The 19,521-nt window shown below is 39.8% G+C and overlaps 1 protein-coding gene across 2 annotated transcripts in view; it reads right to left on the reverse strand.

Annotated features, from left to right (window-relative positions):
• Positions 1–19,521, reverse strand: part of Slc8a1 (solute carrier family 8 member A1) — a 459,309-nt gene that overhangs the window by 25,741 nt on the left and 414,047 nt on the right. Inside the window, exon 12 of one of the 2 annotated variants that reach the window (XM_041631003.1) lies at positions 11,042–11,291. The exons of the other annotated variant lie outside the window; for it this stretch is intronic. Coding sequence (XP_041486937.1) covers positions 11,236–11,291 — 56 coding nt within the window. The 3' untranslated portion in view covers positions 11,042–11,235. Of the gene's footprint in view, positions 1–11,041; positions 11,292–19,521 lie in introns of those variants that run through there. 2 annotated transcript variants of the gene reach the window in all.

Raw genomic sequence — 19,521 nt, forward strand, 5'->3', positions numbered from 1 at the left:
TATCTATCTATCTATCTATCTATCTATCTATCTATCATCTATCTATTTATCATCATTGGAAGTGGATTCTTCTCTTATACAACACAACCTGACCACAGCTTTCCTTCCTTCCTTCCTTCCTTCCTTCCTTCCTTCCTTCCTTCCTTCCTTTCTTCCCAGTTCTCTCCCAGCTCCTCTTTCCCCTGATCCACTCTCCCTCTGTTTCCTCTTCAGGAAAGAGCAGGCATCCAAGTGACTATAGCCAAACAGGACAAAACAAACTGCAATAAGACAGTTAAGCCTCATATGGAGCTGGACAATGCAGTCCAATAGGAGGAAAAGAATTCCAAGATGTATATATTAAATCTTTGCCCAAATTAGTATTCTTTCATTTTTCTTCTTTTCTACTAGTGATTCCTGTGAGAAAAATACCAAGCTTTGACTGCATGACTCTGAGAACTCTTGATTCTATATAACACATCAGCTTTTCTTAGCCTCAGATACAGGATGCCTGGTTATTAATTGCTGGTTTTCAATGTTGACTGCGCAATTTTGCCCTGCACATGTTGACTGATCACTTCAATATTGATTTTCCATAGGCCCTACCACTATTTGCATATCTATATCTATGTCTACATACATACGCAGGAAGTTTTAACAGGGCTCAAAAACATTTTGTAATACTAGAATTTTAAGCCACTAGAGCTATTAGAACATTCTTTCCTTGGGTGGCATGCTAGCTGCAGATCAAATGTGAGATAGGATGGAAGTAACACACTTGAATATGCAGAGCCTTAGCTCTAAGAATTCTAACAGAGTTAGTCATTTCAGGTTGTTTCTGAGTATCATTTCTCTTGGATGCCCCTCAGACTAAGGAATATGCATTTTTATTTTTTCCTCACTTGAGTTGTAATTACATTTTAAGTCATTTCTCTTTGTTCTCAGCTTTTGCTAAATATGAGAAACATGCATATGGTGTGGGAGAATTGTCTGTATTCTGCCAATCGTGTTTTAAATAAATGCTGATTGGCCAGGCAGGAAGTATAGGCGGGTCAACCAGACAGGAAGTAGAGGTGGGGTGATGAGAACAGGAGAATTCTGGGAAGGAGGAAGCCCAGATCACCGAAGAAGCAGGATGTGACCTGCCCCACTGAAAAAGGTAGTGAGCCATGTGGCTAACATAAATAAGAATAATGGGTTAATTTAAATTACAAGACTTAATAAGAAGCCTGAGCTAATGGGCCAATCAGTTTATCATTAATATAGAATCTCTGTGTGATTTTCTTTGGGGCCAAATGGTTGTGGGACCTGGTGGGAGGACAGAAACCCCAACAAGAAGGCCCTGAGGTTACATGCATGTTTCTCAGAAGTTGATGAAAACCTGTCAGAACTGTCTACAGTAATAATAAGTCACACACTCCGTAAAACTTTGAGGGCATGGTTGTGTGTGAGGGATAGCCCCCTTCAAGTCCTTGCAGATAGAAGGTAACTACTACTTGACTGATACCCAACTTGAAAATTGGATGTTAGGAACGTGTGTCTTTTTGGACATGTTATAGGAAATAGGGGACAAACATTATTTATTGATTTAAAGATGAGTGCCCCCCCATTCTAGTGTTTCTTGGAATGATCAGTAACATTTACTATAATATATTTTTTGATAGATCCTTTCCCTACAAAGATGGAGAAAGATCCATTTGGTGGAGGAGAGTACAACTTAAAGACTAAATAAGAAGCTCAAGTCCAATCATTTGTTCCAAGCCTCACCAAAACTGTCATTTTCATAGTCATTTATCCATTTCCTGTTTCTTTACAAATGGCTTTAAATACATAAAAGGGCAAAGTCTGAAGTATGAGCTTACTGATTACTCTCTATCCCCAGGACTGCCCTGTGTAACCTGCTGACATGAGCATGGGGAGTACTATAAGCAAAGGCTATGGTTATATCCATGCCCACTCCAGGCCTATTATTAGAAAATAACTTATACTCTCTCTATCCGAAAGCCACATCTATATATTAGAATTGCTCAGTTTCAGCAGCATGGCCACATTGGACCTGATACTTCTGTGTCATAGGTACCACTCTGCATGGTGCAAGACGTGTCAGCATCCATAACTTCTGTATATTAGAAATTAACAATATCTACACAATTATCACAACCAAAAATTCCACAAGAGCTTTAGTCATAAAGTGATGTTGAAATTATTTTCCTACATGTCTTGAGATAATTATGTAATTTCTGATAGCTGCTCTCCTTAGTGTGTTCATGAATTTTATTGAGAATAATTCTCAATTTTACTGAGAATTTTTGCATCTATGTTCTTGAGAAAAATTGGTCTAGAGTTTCCTTTTACCACTGTGAACCACAAGGGTTCAGTTTTGGAATCAGTTTAATGCTGGTTCATAGAATGTATGTGAGACTGGTAACAATATTTCTTCTCTTCTACCTTATGAAACAGCTTAAGGAGCGCCTTGGAAATGGTTTGTAGAATTCAGAACTGAATTTATCAACTCTTGAGCCTTTCTTTGTTGAGAGGCTTTATTATGACTTCAACCTCATTGTTATGAAACTATTCAAGTTGTTGATACATCTTGGTTTAATATATGTCATAAGTGGCTAGAAAGTTATACATTTCTTCTAAATTTTCCATCTATTGTTTTAGATGTAAAAGGACGTTTATAAACCATATTTGGGAACATGGGCGCAGTTTTTTCTCTCCAAACTGCTTCCTGCTGAATGGGGGCGTCGTTAATTAGGCCTTTCATGGTATAACCTGTGTGCTAGTTTCATCTCAGTTGGCAGTTGAGCGAAGCAATTTTCTGAAGATGTTCACTGCAACCCTTCAGGAGGGCGTGGTCCATCATACCAAATCGGAATAGAAGAAATGAACAGCGTCTCATCCTCTGTGAAAACAAAATAAGAAACTCCTTTCCAAAGTATCATATCCTTAGATCCAAATTCATAATATCTATGTTGGATTAGTTCAGCAGTATTTATAAATAAATATCTTTTAGCATCTGTTTCTCCTTCCTCAGCATTTAAACAATTCAAAGAGAGCATAATAGCATAAAGTATCAAAAGTCTTTGTGTATTTTCCATCTTTGTACGCTTTATTTTAACCTCTATTTTGTTTATTTTTACTTTCAACTCTTTGCTTTTTGAGACAGGTTCTCTGTATCTTTGACCTGAAGTACCTCTGTAGACTAGGCTGTCTTTGAACTCTCAGAGATCCGCCTGTCTCTGCCTCCCAGGCATTCGGGATTAAAGGTGTATGCTACTACACCTTGAACTCACAGAGATCTGTTTGCCTCTGCCTTCTAGGCACTGGGATTAAAGGCGTGTGCTACCACACACAACAACTCTCTTCCTTTTTTTTTTGTTACTTTTAAGAACTTTAAATTTTAGTCTGCATATATTTTTAACACACTTCAAACCATTTAGAAATTTTCTCTGTCTTTGAATCTCTCTTTACTGTATATCTCTCTTTTTCTGACCACATGAGTCTTTAATTTATCAAGCAATATCAGTAGGACTAAAGCCGTGGCTTTGCCAGCTAGATCCAGTCCATTCCTTAGCTTTCCAGCCTCATGGCGGATATACAGGCTGTAGCCATGTTTACTGCCACAACTGTATGGCATTTCAAGGTCCCTGCCAGCAAGTGAGCTACAACAGACAACACTCAAGTCCTCTCTTGGTAGCCGGCCCTCCTGCCTCAAACAGTCAGAGTTTGCCCTGGCAGGACAGCCCAGAAAGCCAGCATTTTTAAACGGTGCAGCTTTTTTCCTGCTATGGCTGAAAACCGAAAAGCATGCGTTCAGCTTTTCGTCAACACCGTTTAAGTGTTTCGTGGCAGGACCTCTTAATGAGCTGCAGGCTTTGCAGCTAAAGCTGAGTCAGGAAGCCTCTCTTAGATGAGGCGCTTGCTTGCCTCTAACAAGCAGAACAGACCCGAGAACACAGCGAGTCTAGTTGCCATCAAACAAATCATAGCCCTTTACTCCAAATGCTCTATTCAAAAGCTCTGTCTCCCGCAGGAGCCAGACAGAGATCACAATGGCGGCACAGCCCCAGGAAGTCGCGCTTTAAAATGACACAGCGTTTTTTTCTGCTACTGTTGCCGAATCATGAAATCTCTCTACAGCACGCCACCAACAAACAGCAAAAATCTGTGTTAAACTCTCTCTCCCTTATTTTTAAGTCTTCTCAGGTTTTTTAAGTGGCTTTAGTTGTCCACCCGTCTGGGCGCCAACTGTAGTAATGTCCCCACGTTGGGCGCCATATGAAGTAATAAGGGCAGTGGCGGCGGGGCTGCGTCCCCAACACCCCGGCCGCCTGCCTGGCTAGCTCAGTCGGTAGAGCATGGGACTCTTAATCCCAGGGTCGTGGGTTTGAGCCCCACGTTGGGCGCCAACTGTAGTAATGGGGGCGACGGGGCTGCATTCCCAGCACCCCGGCCACCTGCTCGGCTAGCTTATGCCCCAAAATAATTACACAGACACTGTATTCTTCCATAATGCATTTCTGACTTGCTCCACATCTGGCTGGCTTCTCCCATGTGCCTAGATTCATCTCCAGTTCCTCTCCTCTCCAAAAGTCCTGCCTATTCTCTCCTGCCTAGCTGTTGGCCATTCAGATCTTTATTAAACCAATCAGAAGGTGCCTTTCACACAATGTGTTTAAATATATTGAAACAGATTTCTGAAACTCTTTCTTTCTTTTCCTTTTCAATACAGTCTTTCATCCTATCCTGACTCCCCTTCACTCCACACAGTGACAACGTCCATGCTACCATCTTACCTGGAAGTCCAGAGCTTCACTGAAAAGCTAAGAGCCTTGAAGTCATGTGAAGTGGCATTCTTATCAAGTGTACCAATGTAGGACTCACAAGGCCTGGGTTCTTGTATTGGCTCTACCACAAAACTCTATGTGACCTTGAATAATTCACCTTTAAACTCCCTGATAATTTTATGTAAATTCACACAGTTACATATTACACATTCTTCTTGATTTTTGTTTCTGTAGATGTGTGTTTGGAAATACATGTTAGATCAGTAATTCCATTTCATACAATTTACTGTAGCACAGTGGTCTCATGTGTATTCTAAATTTCTATGAATCTTTGCTCACTGTAGTGTTGCATGCAAGGACACGTGCTTGGAAATAACTCTAGTCCTAGTCTTTAAGTGGTTACATAAATAAATTCAGCACATTTATGCTATATCACACCACTGGACTTCTCTAAAGCACCTGGATTTTAAATATCCATTTATAAACATGAGCAAAAGCTATTTCCAGCCTTGAGAGAAGCCTTTTTTCAGTGGACAGTGGTGAATACAAACACTCCACTTTCAGTCTACAGGCTCAGTGAGGTTTTCAGAGTGCTATATTTTTTCCGTCTTTGGAGTCTGCCATGCTCAATACTGGCTACCCCTCAGCCTCATGGAAATGAGAATGTAGCAGGTCTAGATGTCAGAGCAGAACAAAATGTCCAAAGGAAGTCAAGGAGAAATCTTTCCTATGTTTTTTGTTTTACAAATGACTTGGGCTACTTGTTCTCATATATTGGTGTCCAGAAGTGGTCACTGTCATAATTACTGAACTCCTGAAGATTAACTTTAGATGCATTGTACTCAAGTTTGGAGCTTGGCCAGCAACTAAGATGTTGGTCAGCTTTCTGTAAGTTTCATTATTACATGTATGTGTGGGTGGGTGGGTGGGTGGGGGGACAGCAAGTAGATAAATAAAGAATATGTGTATTCTCTAGGAAAATAAAGAGATGGATTGGTTTGTGAGCACACAGCTCAGTGTCACCTCCTAAAAGCATCCTTATCTGCTCTAAAGTACCTCAGTGAACTTCTGCTCAAGGACAGTACTCTGTGACTAACTTCCCACTAAGTTGAGTTAGTTATGGATCATAAACGCCCTGAGAACGGAGACAGACATTTGTTCATGGGTTAATTAATTATTTATGCCTTGTCTTGGGCTCAGCATGACTTACAACAGAGGTGTGAACAACAGAAATCTTAAAACCACAGTCATAGAGCTAATATCAGATGATTAAAATGTAACAACAAAATTCTTCTTTTACTTTTCATATACCTAGATGGGTGCTTTGCACATGAACAATGTTTATGAATAATTATTTTATCAAATAAATGGCTATGCCTACTCTTGGTAGAGAGCATCAATGTTCTGAAATGCTGACAGAACCACTTTGCAATTAACAGCCCGTCCTTCCTGGGGAAAGGCTTCAGAGCAGCTCATCAGGTTAAGGTTGAGCAGCGTTTTCATGCTAAGGGCAAACAATGCAGATGATGGTCGACCTTGCTATTGGCATCCACAGATGGACGAGCTGTGTCCTTAGCCTGATCTTCCCAGTGAGACACCCTCAATAGTATAACTTCATCTAGAAAGCAGTATCTACAACTTTCGCCTATCAAGAAAAAGTATGTATAGATTAATAAATATCCTGCTTTATCTCTGTTACGAGTATATCCAAGAAGCTCTGAGACATTCTTCGTGACAGTTAGACCCCAATGGAGGTAACTGGAAGAACCCAGATTTCCCTTCTATATTCTCTACCTCAACTATACCATACAGGACAGAATAAACATATTTACTTAATGTGTAAATAAACAGAATTTATGGATCTGTTCTTTGCTTGTGTTTGGATTCTAAGTATAGAGAAAACTTCCAGTCATAGACAGCTCTCCGATGCTTAGAGTCTAGACAATGAGAGATCAACTTCGGGTGATAGGAAACTAGGCAATTAAGGCCAATCTTCCCACAGGAATAATGTAAAAAAAAAGTATCAGAAACAAATACTATCTCTTCTGAGGCTTAAGTAAATAGTAAGATAGTGACTAGAGATTAGAGAAGAAAGAAGCCCAATGTGGTGGGGCTGGCTGGCCCTTGGAGTGCTTCATCTTTCACAACTCTCCTATTTCTCTGAAGGAACCTCAAAATCTCAGAAGATAAGCAAAGCTGTGATGTTCACGGGGCTGATGAGGTAAATATTTGAGAGTAAGGTTTACCAAGATGGGAAAATAGGGTCTAGTGTTGCAGATCAAAGCCAGAACCCTGTGCATATTAGGCAAGGGTTCTGCCACTGATATAAGTATGCAGCCCAGTCTACCCATGCTTCGTTTTGTTTTTATAGGATCTTACTATTTCACCAATTAGCATTTTGAACTCACGTTGTGTTCTAAGTTGGCCTTGGCCTTGTGATACTTTTGTGACTGGAATTATAGAACTGAACTAATACTCCAACTATGGGAAATAGATTTTGTTTTATGTCAAACCTTGATTGAACTGAAGTCATTGGGTGGTGTGGGACAATTGTCTGTATTCTGTCAATTATATTTTAAATAAACACTGATTGGCCAGTAGCCAGGCAGGAAGTATAGGTGGGACAACCAGACAGGAAGTAGAGATGGGTCAATGAGAACAGGAGAATTCTGGGAAGAAGGAAGTTCCTTCTGTAGTCGTGACCCCAGTCACAGAAGAAGCAAGATGTGACTTCCTTGCTGAATAAGGTACTGAGCCACGTGGCTAACATAGACAAGAATAATGGGCTAATATAAGTTGTAAGGGTTAATAAGAAGCCTGAGTTACTAGGCCAATCAGTTTATAACTAATGTAGACCTCTGTGTAATTTCTTTTGGATTTAACAATTACGGGAACTGGGCAGGACAGAAACCTTCAGACAACAATTGGGACTGCCTCTCATAGTCTTTATTCAGACGCAATTTAGAATTCCTTTAGGAAGAATAGTTCTAATTGAAAAGCCTTATACTTTTGTCTGTTTTTTTTTGTGTGTGTGTAACTTTGCAGAAATTCAAATTTGTTACTACACAACAGGAGAAGCAAAGGACAAAAAAACCGAGACCCATGGAGGATCCAGATAATGGAGGAACAAACATGCACTTCAAAATATTTAGGATTAAAATGTTCAAGATAGGCTGATGGGGTGGCACATGCCTCCCATCCCTATACTCAGGAGGCAGAGACAGGAAGATCTCTGTGAGTTCCAGGCCAGCTACAGTGAGGCCTTGCCTGAAAAAGTAAAATTAAATTAAAAAATGTTCAAGGAATAAAAAGGCAAGGATAAATGTTTGTGGCAGAAATAATTTTTAACGGGTAACTGGAATTTTCCCAGTGACAAAAATTTCAAGGCAGAGATTCACTCTATGCTACAGTTGTACAAACACTGGCAATAATAATGGAAAGCAGACCAAAATAAGAAGGGAGGAAGCAGCTGAGAGCGAGTAAAAGAAAAATAGAAAGCAAAGAGTAATGTGGTAGTTTAAAATCAAATACATGAGTAAATACACTTGAAATCAACATGGTGAAATATCCCAATTTGGGATAAACATTGTCAAATCAGATGGGAAATATAAACTCCAAACCTAAATATCACGTTGCGTACAGGAAATGTGTCTTAAAATACACAGCAACATAGACTTTTCAACGCTAGAAAGCTAAGTTGGGGTTTCCAGTGTTGGAACATTGCAAAGGATTCTTGGAGTTTCCTCATCAAATGGGCTGCTTCATCTGGTAGAGCAGTCATGGAGAGAGGACCTGTTGTATTAGGATATTGTGTAAACTCTGACTTCAGGCGTTCTTGTGCTAGTCTGTGTTAATAAGTTTGAGCAGATGAATAAAGCTTTCTGGTTCAAACACCTGACGTCTCACATCATAGTGTCATATGGAAGAATGGAAGAATGTTAGTCCCATTCCTTTAAGGGATGGGACTAACATTGAACATCAAGGCAAATTTGAAATTAGCCAGGAGAGTTGTCTATGTTTTCTCAAGTTGTTAGAAACGCTCTACTGTTTGGGCGCTGTCAAGTGATGATGGTGTCCTGGAAAGGCAGAGAAGGTTGTATTAAAACAAAGAAATCCATCTCAATAAACTAGTCTCAGGAAGATGCGAGCTAACACTCAGATCTACTTGGAAGTGCAAACAAAGACTACCCAACCTCTCCAGAAGTCTGTCTCAGACTTTAAAATGTGCATCTCCTTAATTCCTGCCACCGAGGGAATGGGGGTATTGAAGGCTAAAGGGAACCGTTTCAATAGCACTATGACTGCTATTAATAATTAAAACTAGCCATTGATATGGAATTCAGCTAAGTTGTCATTACTCTGATACCATCTGCAATATAGTTCAATATAATTAATGCTTTTAATCACCCTAATAATGGGCATGGCATTATTGTTAGCATGATTATTTTTATCCTAACAAGGCAGTGACTTCCTTGCTGCACACGATGCCTGTTCTGTGAGCTTAGGGCCAGAGGGCACTGGACAAAAGACAGCCTTGGGTTTAAAAACACCTCCTGTGCCTTCAATTCCAGCTTGACTGCACTTCAGTCTTCATTAAAATGTGCTTTCATGTCAGGGATTGCTCCATCTAGTTTATGAAAACAATGTTAATTCATTTGGGACTCCTTTCAATCGGTGGCTCTAGTCTTAGGATCTAAGACCATTTGGAACAGAAGAAAAAAAACCATATTGTATCCGTAGGAAACATGATATGATTTATTAACTGATTCTGTGGCATCTTCCTGTACCTCTGATATTTATGACAGTCAAATTCTCCGATAAGCATTTTGAAATTAAATTGGAAAGTCAAGTGTCAGGAAGGATAGCCTTGGGGGTACTGTGTTAATTTTTCCATTGCATTAAGCCCTGTCCTATTTTTAAGGTATCAGTGAACCACTGAAGAACACGTTCAATGCAACTCATGTAAAAGAACAGATTGTTTTAGTAATTAAAAAAAATCTCACTTTCCCCTTCAACACATCATATATATACAGACTGGGGAACGAAATCTCAAAATCATATGATTTGGATTTCCTCAAAGTAGAGGATGCTCATTGGTTGAAATGTTACTTGAGAGATGATTCCTTCCTTCACATATTACATCTACCTAAGACCATAGGATGGATGGAAATTGAAAGCTGTACAGCTAGGCATTTTTATGTTTGGGTACATGCTGAGATTCAGTGAAGAGACTAGGAACTCATTTTTGATAAGCAAGGGCAAAGTAGTTATTCTGTGCTGTCTTCTCTGAGTTCATCACAATTTTCTGGTTTGTTTTTTTTTTTTTTTTTTTTTTTTTTTTTTTTTTTTGCTAACCTCTACATCCACCTGATGTTTGGAAGATTTTTTTTTGTGGGGGGGTGTTCTTATGCATCTAACATCCATGAAAATCATCATTAATTTTTATCCAACCCAACTGTTGACAAGAATAAAGACTAATCACACTGGATGTAATTCTGGTCTCTGTAGGCATGTCCATGTTCTTTCAGGCATGAAGAGTGTCCACTGACCTGCCATGGAAGGGGCTGCACAGACTCATGTAACTTTATACAATGTCTCTCATTTCTGGTAGTTACTAACCATGTTCCTTTAGTCTTCTTTATCATCTGCAAACTGGACCTTCATTTCTCTCTATATTATGTGATTCAAAATATAATAAGATTCAATATACATCTAATAATCATAACTAGTTAGGCACAGTAAGCCATTTATGGAGTTTCTATTATTCAAATAATCATAAATATGACTGGCATTGATCTTATTTTTCATTGAACAATTGATCTCCCCGCAAAGGGAAACAAAACAGGGAGACTTGTTTCTGTAGCAATTGTTTAGTAACAGGAATCCTTCTTTTTCTATTCTGTGATTTTTCTGGTGAGAAAAAAATGATATTTTCAACCTGACTCTGCCCTGCAAGCATAAAGGGAAATAATTCCAGATTTTTTCATCATGGTATTTTTGCCACATCAACTCTTTTCCTAGATTAGCCAGGGGCTGTCGGAGTAGGACTCTATCAGAAACTAAAATATCACAGCAAGAAGCATTTTCTTTTCAAGAAACCACACGCACACACACCCACTTAGACCTTAGAAATAAGGGCAGTAAAATCATGTTCTCTAATTGTCCACAGACTTGAGGACAGAGATATAGGTTGTTAGGTTGTTAATTTTGAACATCTAAAGGCTTTATTTAGAAAACAAAATGCTCAAAAACTGGACAATCAAAGGCCATTGCAGCAGCTGGCAACAGAATGGTATTTAGTGTCGCCTGTGTGTTGCCATACAAGACAGCAAATGAGATGAGAAACTGTGCTTCAACCCTATAATTGAAATTGCCCAGCAATGTATAATTTGCCCTTTGATGGCAGCATCCACGGACGGCTGCGCCAGCTCCCATAGCAGCATTCAGAACCTTTGCAGTGAGGAGGTCATTTTTTCACACTTCGGAGGGCGGTTCCAGTGATCTCCTTCCCTCTGTCAGGCTCTAAGTGACACAAAAGCCAAGTTATATTTTGGTTTATCGTGGAATCATAACACTCTAGCTTATAATGGAACTTCAGTAAATATTTGTTTACTGAGTGAACTTTTAACCCTCAAGACCGCAGGATTGGTTCTAATCCAAACAAAATACCATGGTGGGCAGAGTCAGTGGGAGTAAATGGTGAGGAATCAGGATGAGATTATCTGAGTTATTTAAATTTCAAGAAGAGACATGCTTATAAATTCATGAGCTCGGATGCAGTTGCCAGCTACCACAGTAACTGTCGGGTGACACTGCCACCACCACCAGCAGCAGCGTTACTAGTCAAGTCTACTTCTGTGTTGGGTGCTTTCTAGGTATTAGCCTTAATCTCTGACAACTATTTCAGTTGAATCTTTTTTTTTAATTGAGAAAAGGAGAAAAGAAAAAAAAAACAAGTTTCCACCTGCTCCCAGCCTCCCATTTCCCTCCCCCTCCTCCCACCCTACGCCCCCTCCTCCCACCCTTCTCCCCCTCCCCCCACTCCTTTCCCCCTCCCTCTCCAGTCCAAAGAGCAGTCAGGGTTTTCTGCCCTGTGGTAAGACCTAGGACCTCCCACCTCTGTCCATAACTAGGAAGGTGAACATCCAAACTGGCTAGGCTCCCATGCATGCAAATGGATGGAAATAGAAAACACTATCCTGAGTGAGGTATCCCAGACCCAAAAAGATGAACATGGGATGTACTCACTCATAATTGGTTTCTAGCCATCAATAAGGGTCACGGAGTCTACAATAGGTGAATCTAAAGAAGCTAAGTAAGAAGGGGAACCCAAGGAAAAACATATAGTTATCCTCTTGGCTAAGGGAAGTAGACAAAATTGCCGGGGAGAAAATTGGGATCTTGGGGGTGGGGTGGGATGGGGGTAAGGGGAGATGGGGAGAGAAAAGTTAGAAGGGAAGGAGGTCGGGCCTTGGGAAAACAGGAGGATTGGGATAAAGGAAGGTTGGACAGGGGAGCACGGAATCAGTTGAATCTTATAACCCCTGTGTTATAGCTACAGAGATGAGGCAGCAATATGAGAAACCGAGTTCAATGCTTCTCCAAGTACTCTCTCTTTCCTCCCCAAGACTGGCTCAGCAATCCCATTTACTCTCCAGAAAGATCTCTGCTTCAAAGGCAGTTTTCAAAATCATGATACCTTTTTAATCTCCACAGGATTTGGATTGACCCCATTGGTGGCCATGGCATGGATTCATCTTGCTGTGGTGTGTGTGTGTGTGTGTGTGTGTGTGTGTGGTTTGCATCACTGTGCCCAGACCTTCAAGTTCCACTAAAGTCAGTCTGACTTCTCAATGTTACCAGTTCAACTGACTTAGCTTGGAAAAAGTGGCAGCGTTAGTTTCTTCAGCATCAATAATTCTAGTACAGATGTTACGTGGCTGGAAACGGTTTCTATGGGCTTAGCTCTTAGATTGCCTGCATTCACATTATTAGTTCATCATTTCATTTTGATGGCACTGACTTTATGGACTTGCCAGTTGGAAACATTTGATACCAATGTGCTGGTCCTTCCCATAGGGCAGTGGTTCTCAACCTTCCTAATGCTGTGACCTTTTAATACAGTTCCTCATAGAGTTAACCCCAACCATAAAATTGTTTTTGTTGCTACTACATAATTTTGCTGCTGTTAGGAATCATAATGCAAATATATCCTGAGATAAAAGTTCATCAAGAGGGTCACAAACTTGAGGTTGAGAGCCATTGCAATGGTGGCCTCTCGTGTAAGTATGGGTACTTTAAGAACCTGTTGGAAAGAATTCAGGAAAAGAGCTAGTAAAAACCCTTTAGCTATTTTCAGACATGGGAAACTTTTCTATTTTTAGACACATGTGTCTAAGAGGAAAAACTAAGATGGCCAAATGCTGATACTTAGCCACTCTTAGCCTCCACTGGTAAGAGATGTAAACTGTTTTTGTTGTTGTTTTGGTTTTTTTTTTTTTGGTGTTATGTTGGAATATCTCAGAGTAGCTGTATTTTGTGTCCTCAATAAATATTTGTTGGATGAGTGATTAGGAGTTTGTGACTTGATTTCATACGTACTGGCTACTTACACCCACCTCCTGTGGAGTGGTAGAAGTAATTCTCCAAACCTAATCCCACACAGGGATTTGTGCTTACTGTTTCCAACTACATTCCTCTTTCTTTTGTGCATTCACCCACATTGATTTTCATGTGTGAATCACACAAGGCCTTCCATTGATCTCCGCTGCTTTACTAACTCACTTCTTCTTTCTTTATCACCCTACAATTTATTCAATTCAGCTTAATCTGGACAGCATGCAGACTGGCCTAAGTGTATGCACTAGGCAACTAGAGAGTGCTGACCCCTAAATATCTTGTAGAGAGCAATGTTGGCAAGGCAGGGACATGCAGAGTCAAGATGCCATTTGGAGATGGTTTTAGTAAAGGGTCAAGAGCTGCCACTGCTGTCAGTGTGTCATTGCTAACAGTGAGAGGTTGACACCTATGTTAGGGCAGAGAAACAGGTCGGCCTTGTTTCCTCCACTAGGAGAGAGCCTAATTGATAACATACACAGGGAACACAAACATATCAGAGAAAAAGAGGAAAAGATTACTCTAAAATACAAACTAAGAATAAATCTGTACTAAAAACCAGCCTTTTTCATATCATGGTTTATGTCAAAAGACTGTAATAAATGTTCATGTATATTATCTCATTTCATAACCATGCCGTCCTATGAGGTAAGGTGATCATGTGTCCTTTTCAGTGACAAGGAAATAAAGCTTCAATATAAAGTGGGTGCTGAAACTTATCCAACATACAAAGTTTTAGCCACTCTGCATTACCTGCTCAGCTAGGGTAGACTGGTCCTTTTATCCATCATTGAGGATGATACATTTGTATATGTTTTTAATTGTGTTGCTTCCAACATTGCCCTTGTGTTTAACTCAATGCCAAGAATTTGGGCAAAGAAGACCTGGGAAAGCTTTCCTAGTTATTTTGCTTGTCTATCTCTAAATAAGAAGAAAATAGCAAGGAAGCAAAGGATAACTGCTTTGAATTTAAACAGGCATACTAAATAATCTTAAATAGTACTTATCACATAATAAATAGGTTCATCACTACACGCATACAAAAGCAAAACTCTGGAGCTATCATAAGTCTGTTTTCTTATGTTCTAGTACTTGAGACCAAAGATAGACTATGGAATGGAAAAGGTAGATGTAGTGATTGGAGAAGGAAGGAAGAAAAGAGAAACCAGGAAGAAATATACTTGAAGAATATATACTTCAAGGATATACCTCCATCATCAAGTAGGTAGGAAGAGAGTATGCACTCAAGTCCCAAAGCTTTCTCTCCCTACCTTTACTTTGATCTTGTACATTCAAAGGGAAATGTGAAAGACTGTCAGGTAGGAAAATGGAAAGCACCAGAAGAGAGAATCATGGATTTTAATTTTGGCAAGACCATCCTCAAGTAATCCCATTTTTCAAATGCAGTGGGCACTAAAAGGCATTCTCTAGGACTTTTAAATGCTATTGAGTTCTTGAGACTAGGACTTAAGAAGGTCGTGAAAATAATTATCATAGTTAGCAACTAGTTTATATGATGTCATATGCTAATTATAGAAAAGGGTGGATCTTCTGCCAGTGTATGGTACAGTACTCAATGTCTTCATTAAGCCCTGTGTACCTCAGAGTCCTCAGTCAGCTGAGGGGTTGCTTGCTATTCATCAAATGTTTTAGTTAACTAAGGCTTCCACAGATGGACTGATAATTTTTGAACCATGATTCTACAATTAAACTTAATTCAATTTTTCTTGGTTGAAAACACTTAAGGTCATGAAATGAATGCTTGGTTTCATCTGTATTGCTATGAATTCTCATTGTACCAGCAGACTGGGGGATTAGTGGCTCATGGAGAGCTCAAATTGAGAGACTGCCAATGAGCCACTATTTATTCACCGAAGGTAATTTGCCCATTGTGGGAATATTGCTGCTGGCTCAAGATGAGAATCTTCTAGAAGGCATGAACATGATAAGTAGTCTTGTTTAATGTGCATAATTATTGAAGTGGTACCACCTGAGCTAGTGTAAAACTGATCATCAACAGTACCCATGCCCTGCCTACTGTAGTGTTATAATGCAGACCCATTGTCACTAGGTTTTCTTTTAAAATGAATAAAAACGCATTTGTGTCATTTCTCCTTCCTCCAATCCCTTCCATATACCCTTCCTTCAACCACTCCTATACATCTTCCTCATTCTCGCTCAAATTGATAGTCTATTTTTCTTTGTTTTGCTACACCACACACACACACACACACACACACACACACACACACACCATGCCGAGTCTCTTTAGTGTTGCATGTGTGTATATGATTTCAGGCCTGACCATTTAGTATTGGATGATCAGCCATTGCTGGGGAAGATTTATTTATTGTCTTTCAACAGTCATTAGTGATCTGTAGTTCTTTGTCTAGGAGTGGGGTCCTGAGAGATTTCTCTCTTTCATGTTAACCTGTCTATTGGTATTGTCTTTGGACTTTGGTTAGGCAACTTGTATTGTTGAGATATCATTGGTATAGCTTTTCTGTCATTTCTAGGAGACACAATCTCACAGACATCGTAATCCCCTGGCGCTTAGATTCTTTCTGTCCCCTCTTCTGCAGTGTTCCCTGAGCCTTCGGTGCATATGTTAGACATGCCATAATCAGTTGATCTCTGTGTTTTGACAAATCATGGCTCTGTACTGATCTTTGTTTGCTGCAAAGAGGTGTTTCCATGATGTGGGTGAGAGCTATAGTTATCTATGGTACACATTTTAGTTGTGTGACACATTATAATTCAAAGGCGTGGATGCTGTCAGTTTGGTATAATGAATCTGAGTAACTGGGTCAGGTGAGTCAGGGAAGAGATAAAGTCCACCACAAAGTATTTTGATTAGTGTAGGTCCCTCTCTGGAGAGCGGATGAGTGGTAGATTTCAATGGAAACCTCTGAGGTTCTTTGTGGTACCTGTTTGAGGACCATTCTTAGCATGGGGGGGCAATGCATCATTATCTACAGAATTTCAACTTCTGTGGGCTCAGGATTGGTCCTTGTATTGTCTATTCCACAGTATTTCCTAGGTCCTTGGGAATGCCTGGGTTTTCTTTATCATAGCAATGTATGTTGTTCAATACAGTAAGTTTGGAGAATTTAGTACATTCCAAATCCCTCATTTAAAAAGCAACTATTTGTCATTCAGGTCTATTTCTTACTAAGAGTGGTCACATGTTGTGTTCTATGTATGAGTAGTAGTAAGGTGTTTGATCACACAGTGACACTTTGAGACTATAAATAAAGTTTACCTTAAATCAGGGGGCAGAGTCAGAAGCTAGCTGACCAGAATTAGCCATAGAGAAGCCAACGATTTGGATAGAGAAGACACACTAGAAAGAAAGGGCAGGGACTTGGGTTTGGCTCTTTTCTTTTGGTTTTGGGGTAGGTGAAAAGATGTGCCTCTTGCTTGATCTCCAGCCAAAGAGCAAAGTCAGCTGATGGCTCCCCAATTTTTCTGATTTAGTGGGTTTTCAAACCCACATCTGATTCCCGAGTCTTTGTTGGTAAATAGAATGATAGAGACTTAGTTTGAATGTATATATTTTGGCTATGGGACCAGAAGACCCTGAGTGGCTGACAGGAAAGGGCACTGACTATGGGACCATGAGATCACAGATGATAATTAAAATACTAGTAGATTCATGTGCAGCAACTAAGCCAGCAGAAAAACATCAGTAGGGTATCATTTGTTAAACCAAAAATTATTCTTAGGCTCCTGTTTCTGCTCTATTCAGAGGAGCTTGGTCTTTAGTGTTTATTTTTTCCAGAGATTTAAAGAAGTGAAATCAGACAGTACATGAGGTCAGAACATTTTTATAAAGACCAAGAATGCCTCAGAAGTTGTTCTAGAGGTAAAAGAGAAATCAAGATTCCTTGGATGACTTCAAGTTAAACCAAGATCGGATGGTTATTTAAAGCATGGGAGTCCCTTGTGCACCAAGGATTCTCCCCATCCAGGGTTCTCCTGAGAGGCAACCAAAGGTTGGGATGACAACTACTCGGGAACACAAGTTGAGTGTTAGGAACTGTCAGCCTTTCCAATCCTCCCACGTGATTGCCCATGAGGCACCGGAGAAGCAATTCTGCCCTTCCAAATGTTTCAAGCTTGCACATGAGTGGCATTTGCGGAATAAGGGTGATGGAACACACACACTAGAGATGCTGGATTGCATAGAGCAGCAAGCCTGGTGCCTGGTTTCACATAATGGACTGTGACCTTTCCGAAGATGTGGAACTTCTGCAAATAACAAATGTGAGCATCCTATACTTCTGTTGTCCCATGGAAATAAATGAAGCAGTGTGAGGATGTGAACAATAGATGTCTCTCATTTCCTGGAAGATTACTTTCTCATCCATTGTGGTTTCTGGGCCTTTTGTTCAAGTAGATGCCTCTGGTATTAGATACATAAGTTCAGATATACAAGCATCTTTCTTTGTTTTTCTTTTTAAATTTTTATTTTAGAATCTTTTCATACAATGTTTTGATCATATACTTTCATCTCCCCTAACTCCTCTCAAATTGTATCCACCTAACTACCTACCCAACTTCATGTTCTCCCTTTCTCTGCCTCTCTTTCTCAACACCTCCTCGGGAAAGACAATGGCAGCAACAAATCCCCCAAAACAAAAACTGCCTAAAACCAAAATATGAAAAATAAAATAAAATTAATAAGTCAAAAATATCAAAATAGAAAGTACACACACACACAAATCATGACACTTAGTTCATATTGGCTAACTACTCTTGGGTGGAGAGTTTGGTTGAGACACCTAGTACTACTCAGTCAGAGAAAGCTAGTTTTCCCTTTCCCAGCCAAATAATTATCAATTGCAAATAATTTCTTGCTTAAGAATCGGAATTTGTGTACACTTCCCTTTTTCAATCTTAGAATTTTGACTGTTTTGAACCTGTACAGGTCCTGTACATGTTGTAAGAGTCTCTATGAGTTCATATGTGTCAGTCCTATGGTGTCTGGGAGACACTTCTGTTTTGGAGACATCTTTTCTATTTCTCCTCCTCTTCTGCACAGGTCACTGAGTCTTGAGGGGAGGAGTTTGGTGAAGTTATCCCAGTTAGGACTGAGTAGTCTAGTCTCTTATTCTTTGTCTGTGTGTTAATCTCATCACCTGCAAGAAAAAGTTTCTCAAATGTGCGTATAGCAATCTATCATGAGGAGTCATTTTATTGCTATGTTTCTTCAACAGAATAATACTGTGAGGTTTTTCCCTAGACTCATGATGACCTTGCTAGTCTCAAGTTCTTGAAAATTTTAGCAGTGTTAGTGGATTCCATCTCATGGAGTAGGCCTCACTAAATATTTAGAAAATAGTTGGTTACTCTCATAACATTTGGGCAACTATTGTCCCAGTATCTCTTGCAGGTGGGTCACAATTGAGGTCACAGAGTTTGTAACTGGGTGATATTGATATTACCTTTCTCCTCTAGTCATGTGCTAAGCACCTTCTAAGACCATGAACACTTGTCAGTAGGGATGGAAGTTCTAGTTAGTTACCACCGTGATTCCCTCATGCTAAGTGACATAAACACATGCTGTCTACAGCAATAAGGCCTTACCATTAGGTTGTAGAAAACAGCTCATAGCCTCCTCTAGGTTTCTTCATAGTTTTTCTAGTTAAAGATGACACTTACTAAACATACTGTGTTGAATAAAGTTCTATATGACACATAAAACGACTTCTTCAGAAATCTTTAAGTCACACTATTGATAACTGTAATAGTTAATCTTCATGGACCTGAGAGCCTTCAGAAGCTTTGGAAAGCGCTTTTCTGGTTGTTCCTGCAAGGATGCTTCTAGATGTGATTAGACAATGAAGGCTTTGCAAAAATGTATAGTTGACTCTTGATGGCTTTAATTATTGAATAGTTTCCCAAAATCCGGAAATCCTGGAGCTGTGGAAGGTGAAGGTGAGTTCTAGTTGGAGAAAAGTGGGTCATGGGAGGATAATCTTTGGGACATATCTTGACTTTATCTCTTTCTGTTACTGCTCCATTCTGCTTTCTGTCTTCCATGGCTGGTGCTGTGCCACGTTCTCTCTGCCATCGTTGACTGAAATGTCTGAAATGGTAAGCCAGATACTCTTTTCTCTCTTCTGGTGTTTCT

Source organism: Microtus oregoni, unplaced genomic scaffold (assembly GCF_018167655.1).
Source record: "Microtus oregoni isolate MIOR12 unplaced genomic scaffold, Mior012 000036F_ref0000092, whole genome shotgun sequence".
Classification (NCBI taxonomy): domain Eukaryota; kingdom Metazoa; phylum Chordata; class Mammalia; order Rodentia; family Cricetidae; genus Microtus; species Microtus oregoni.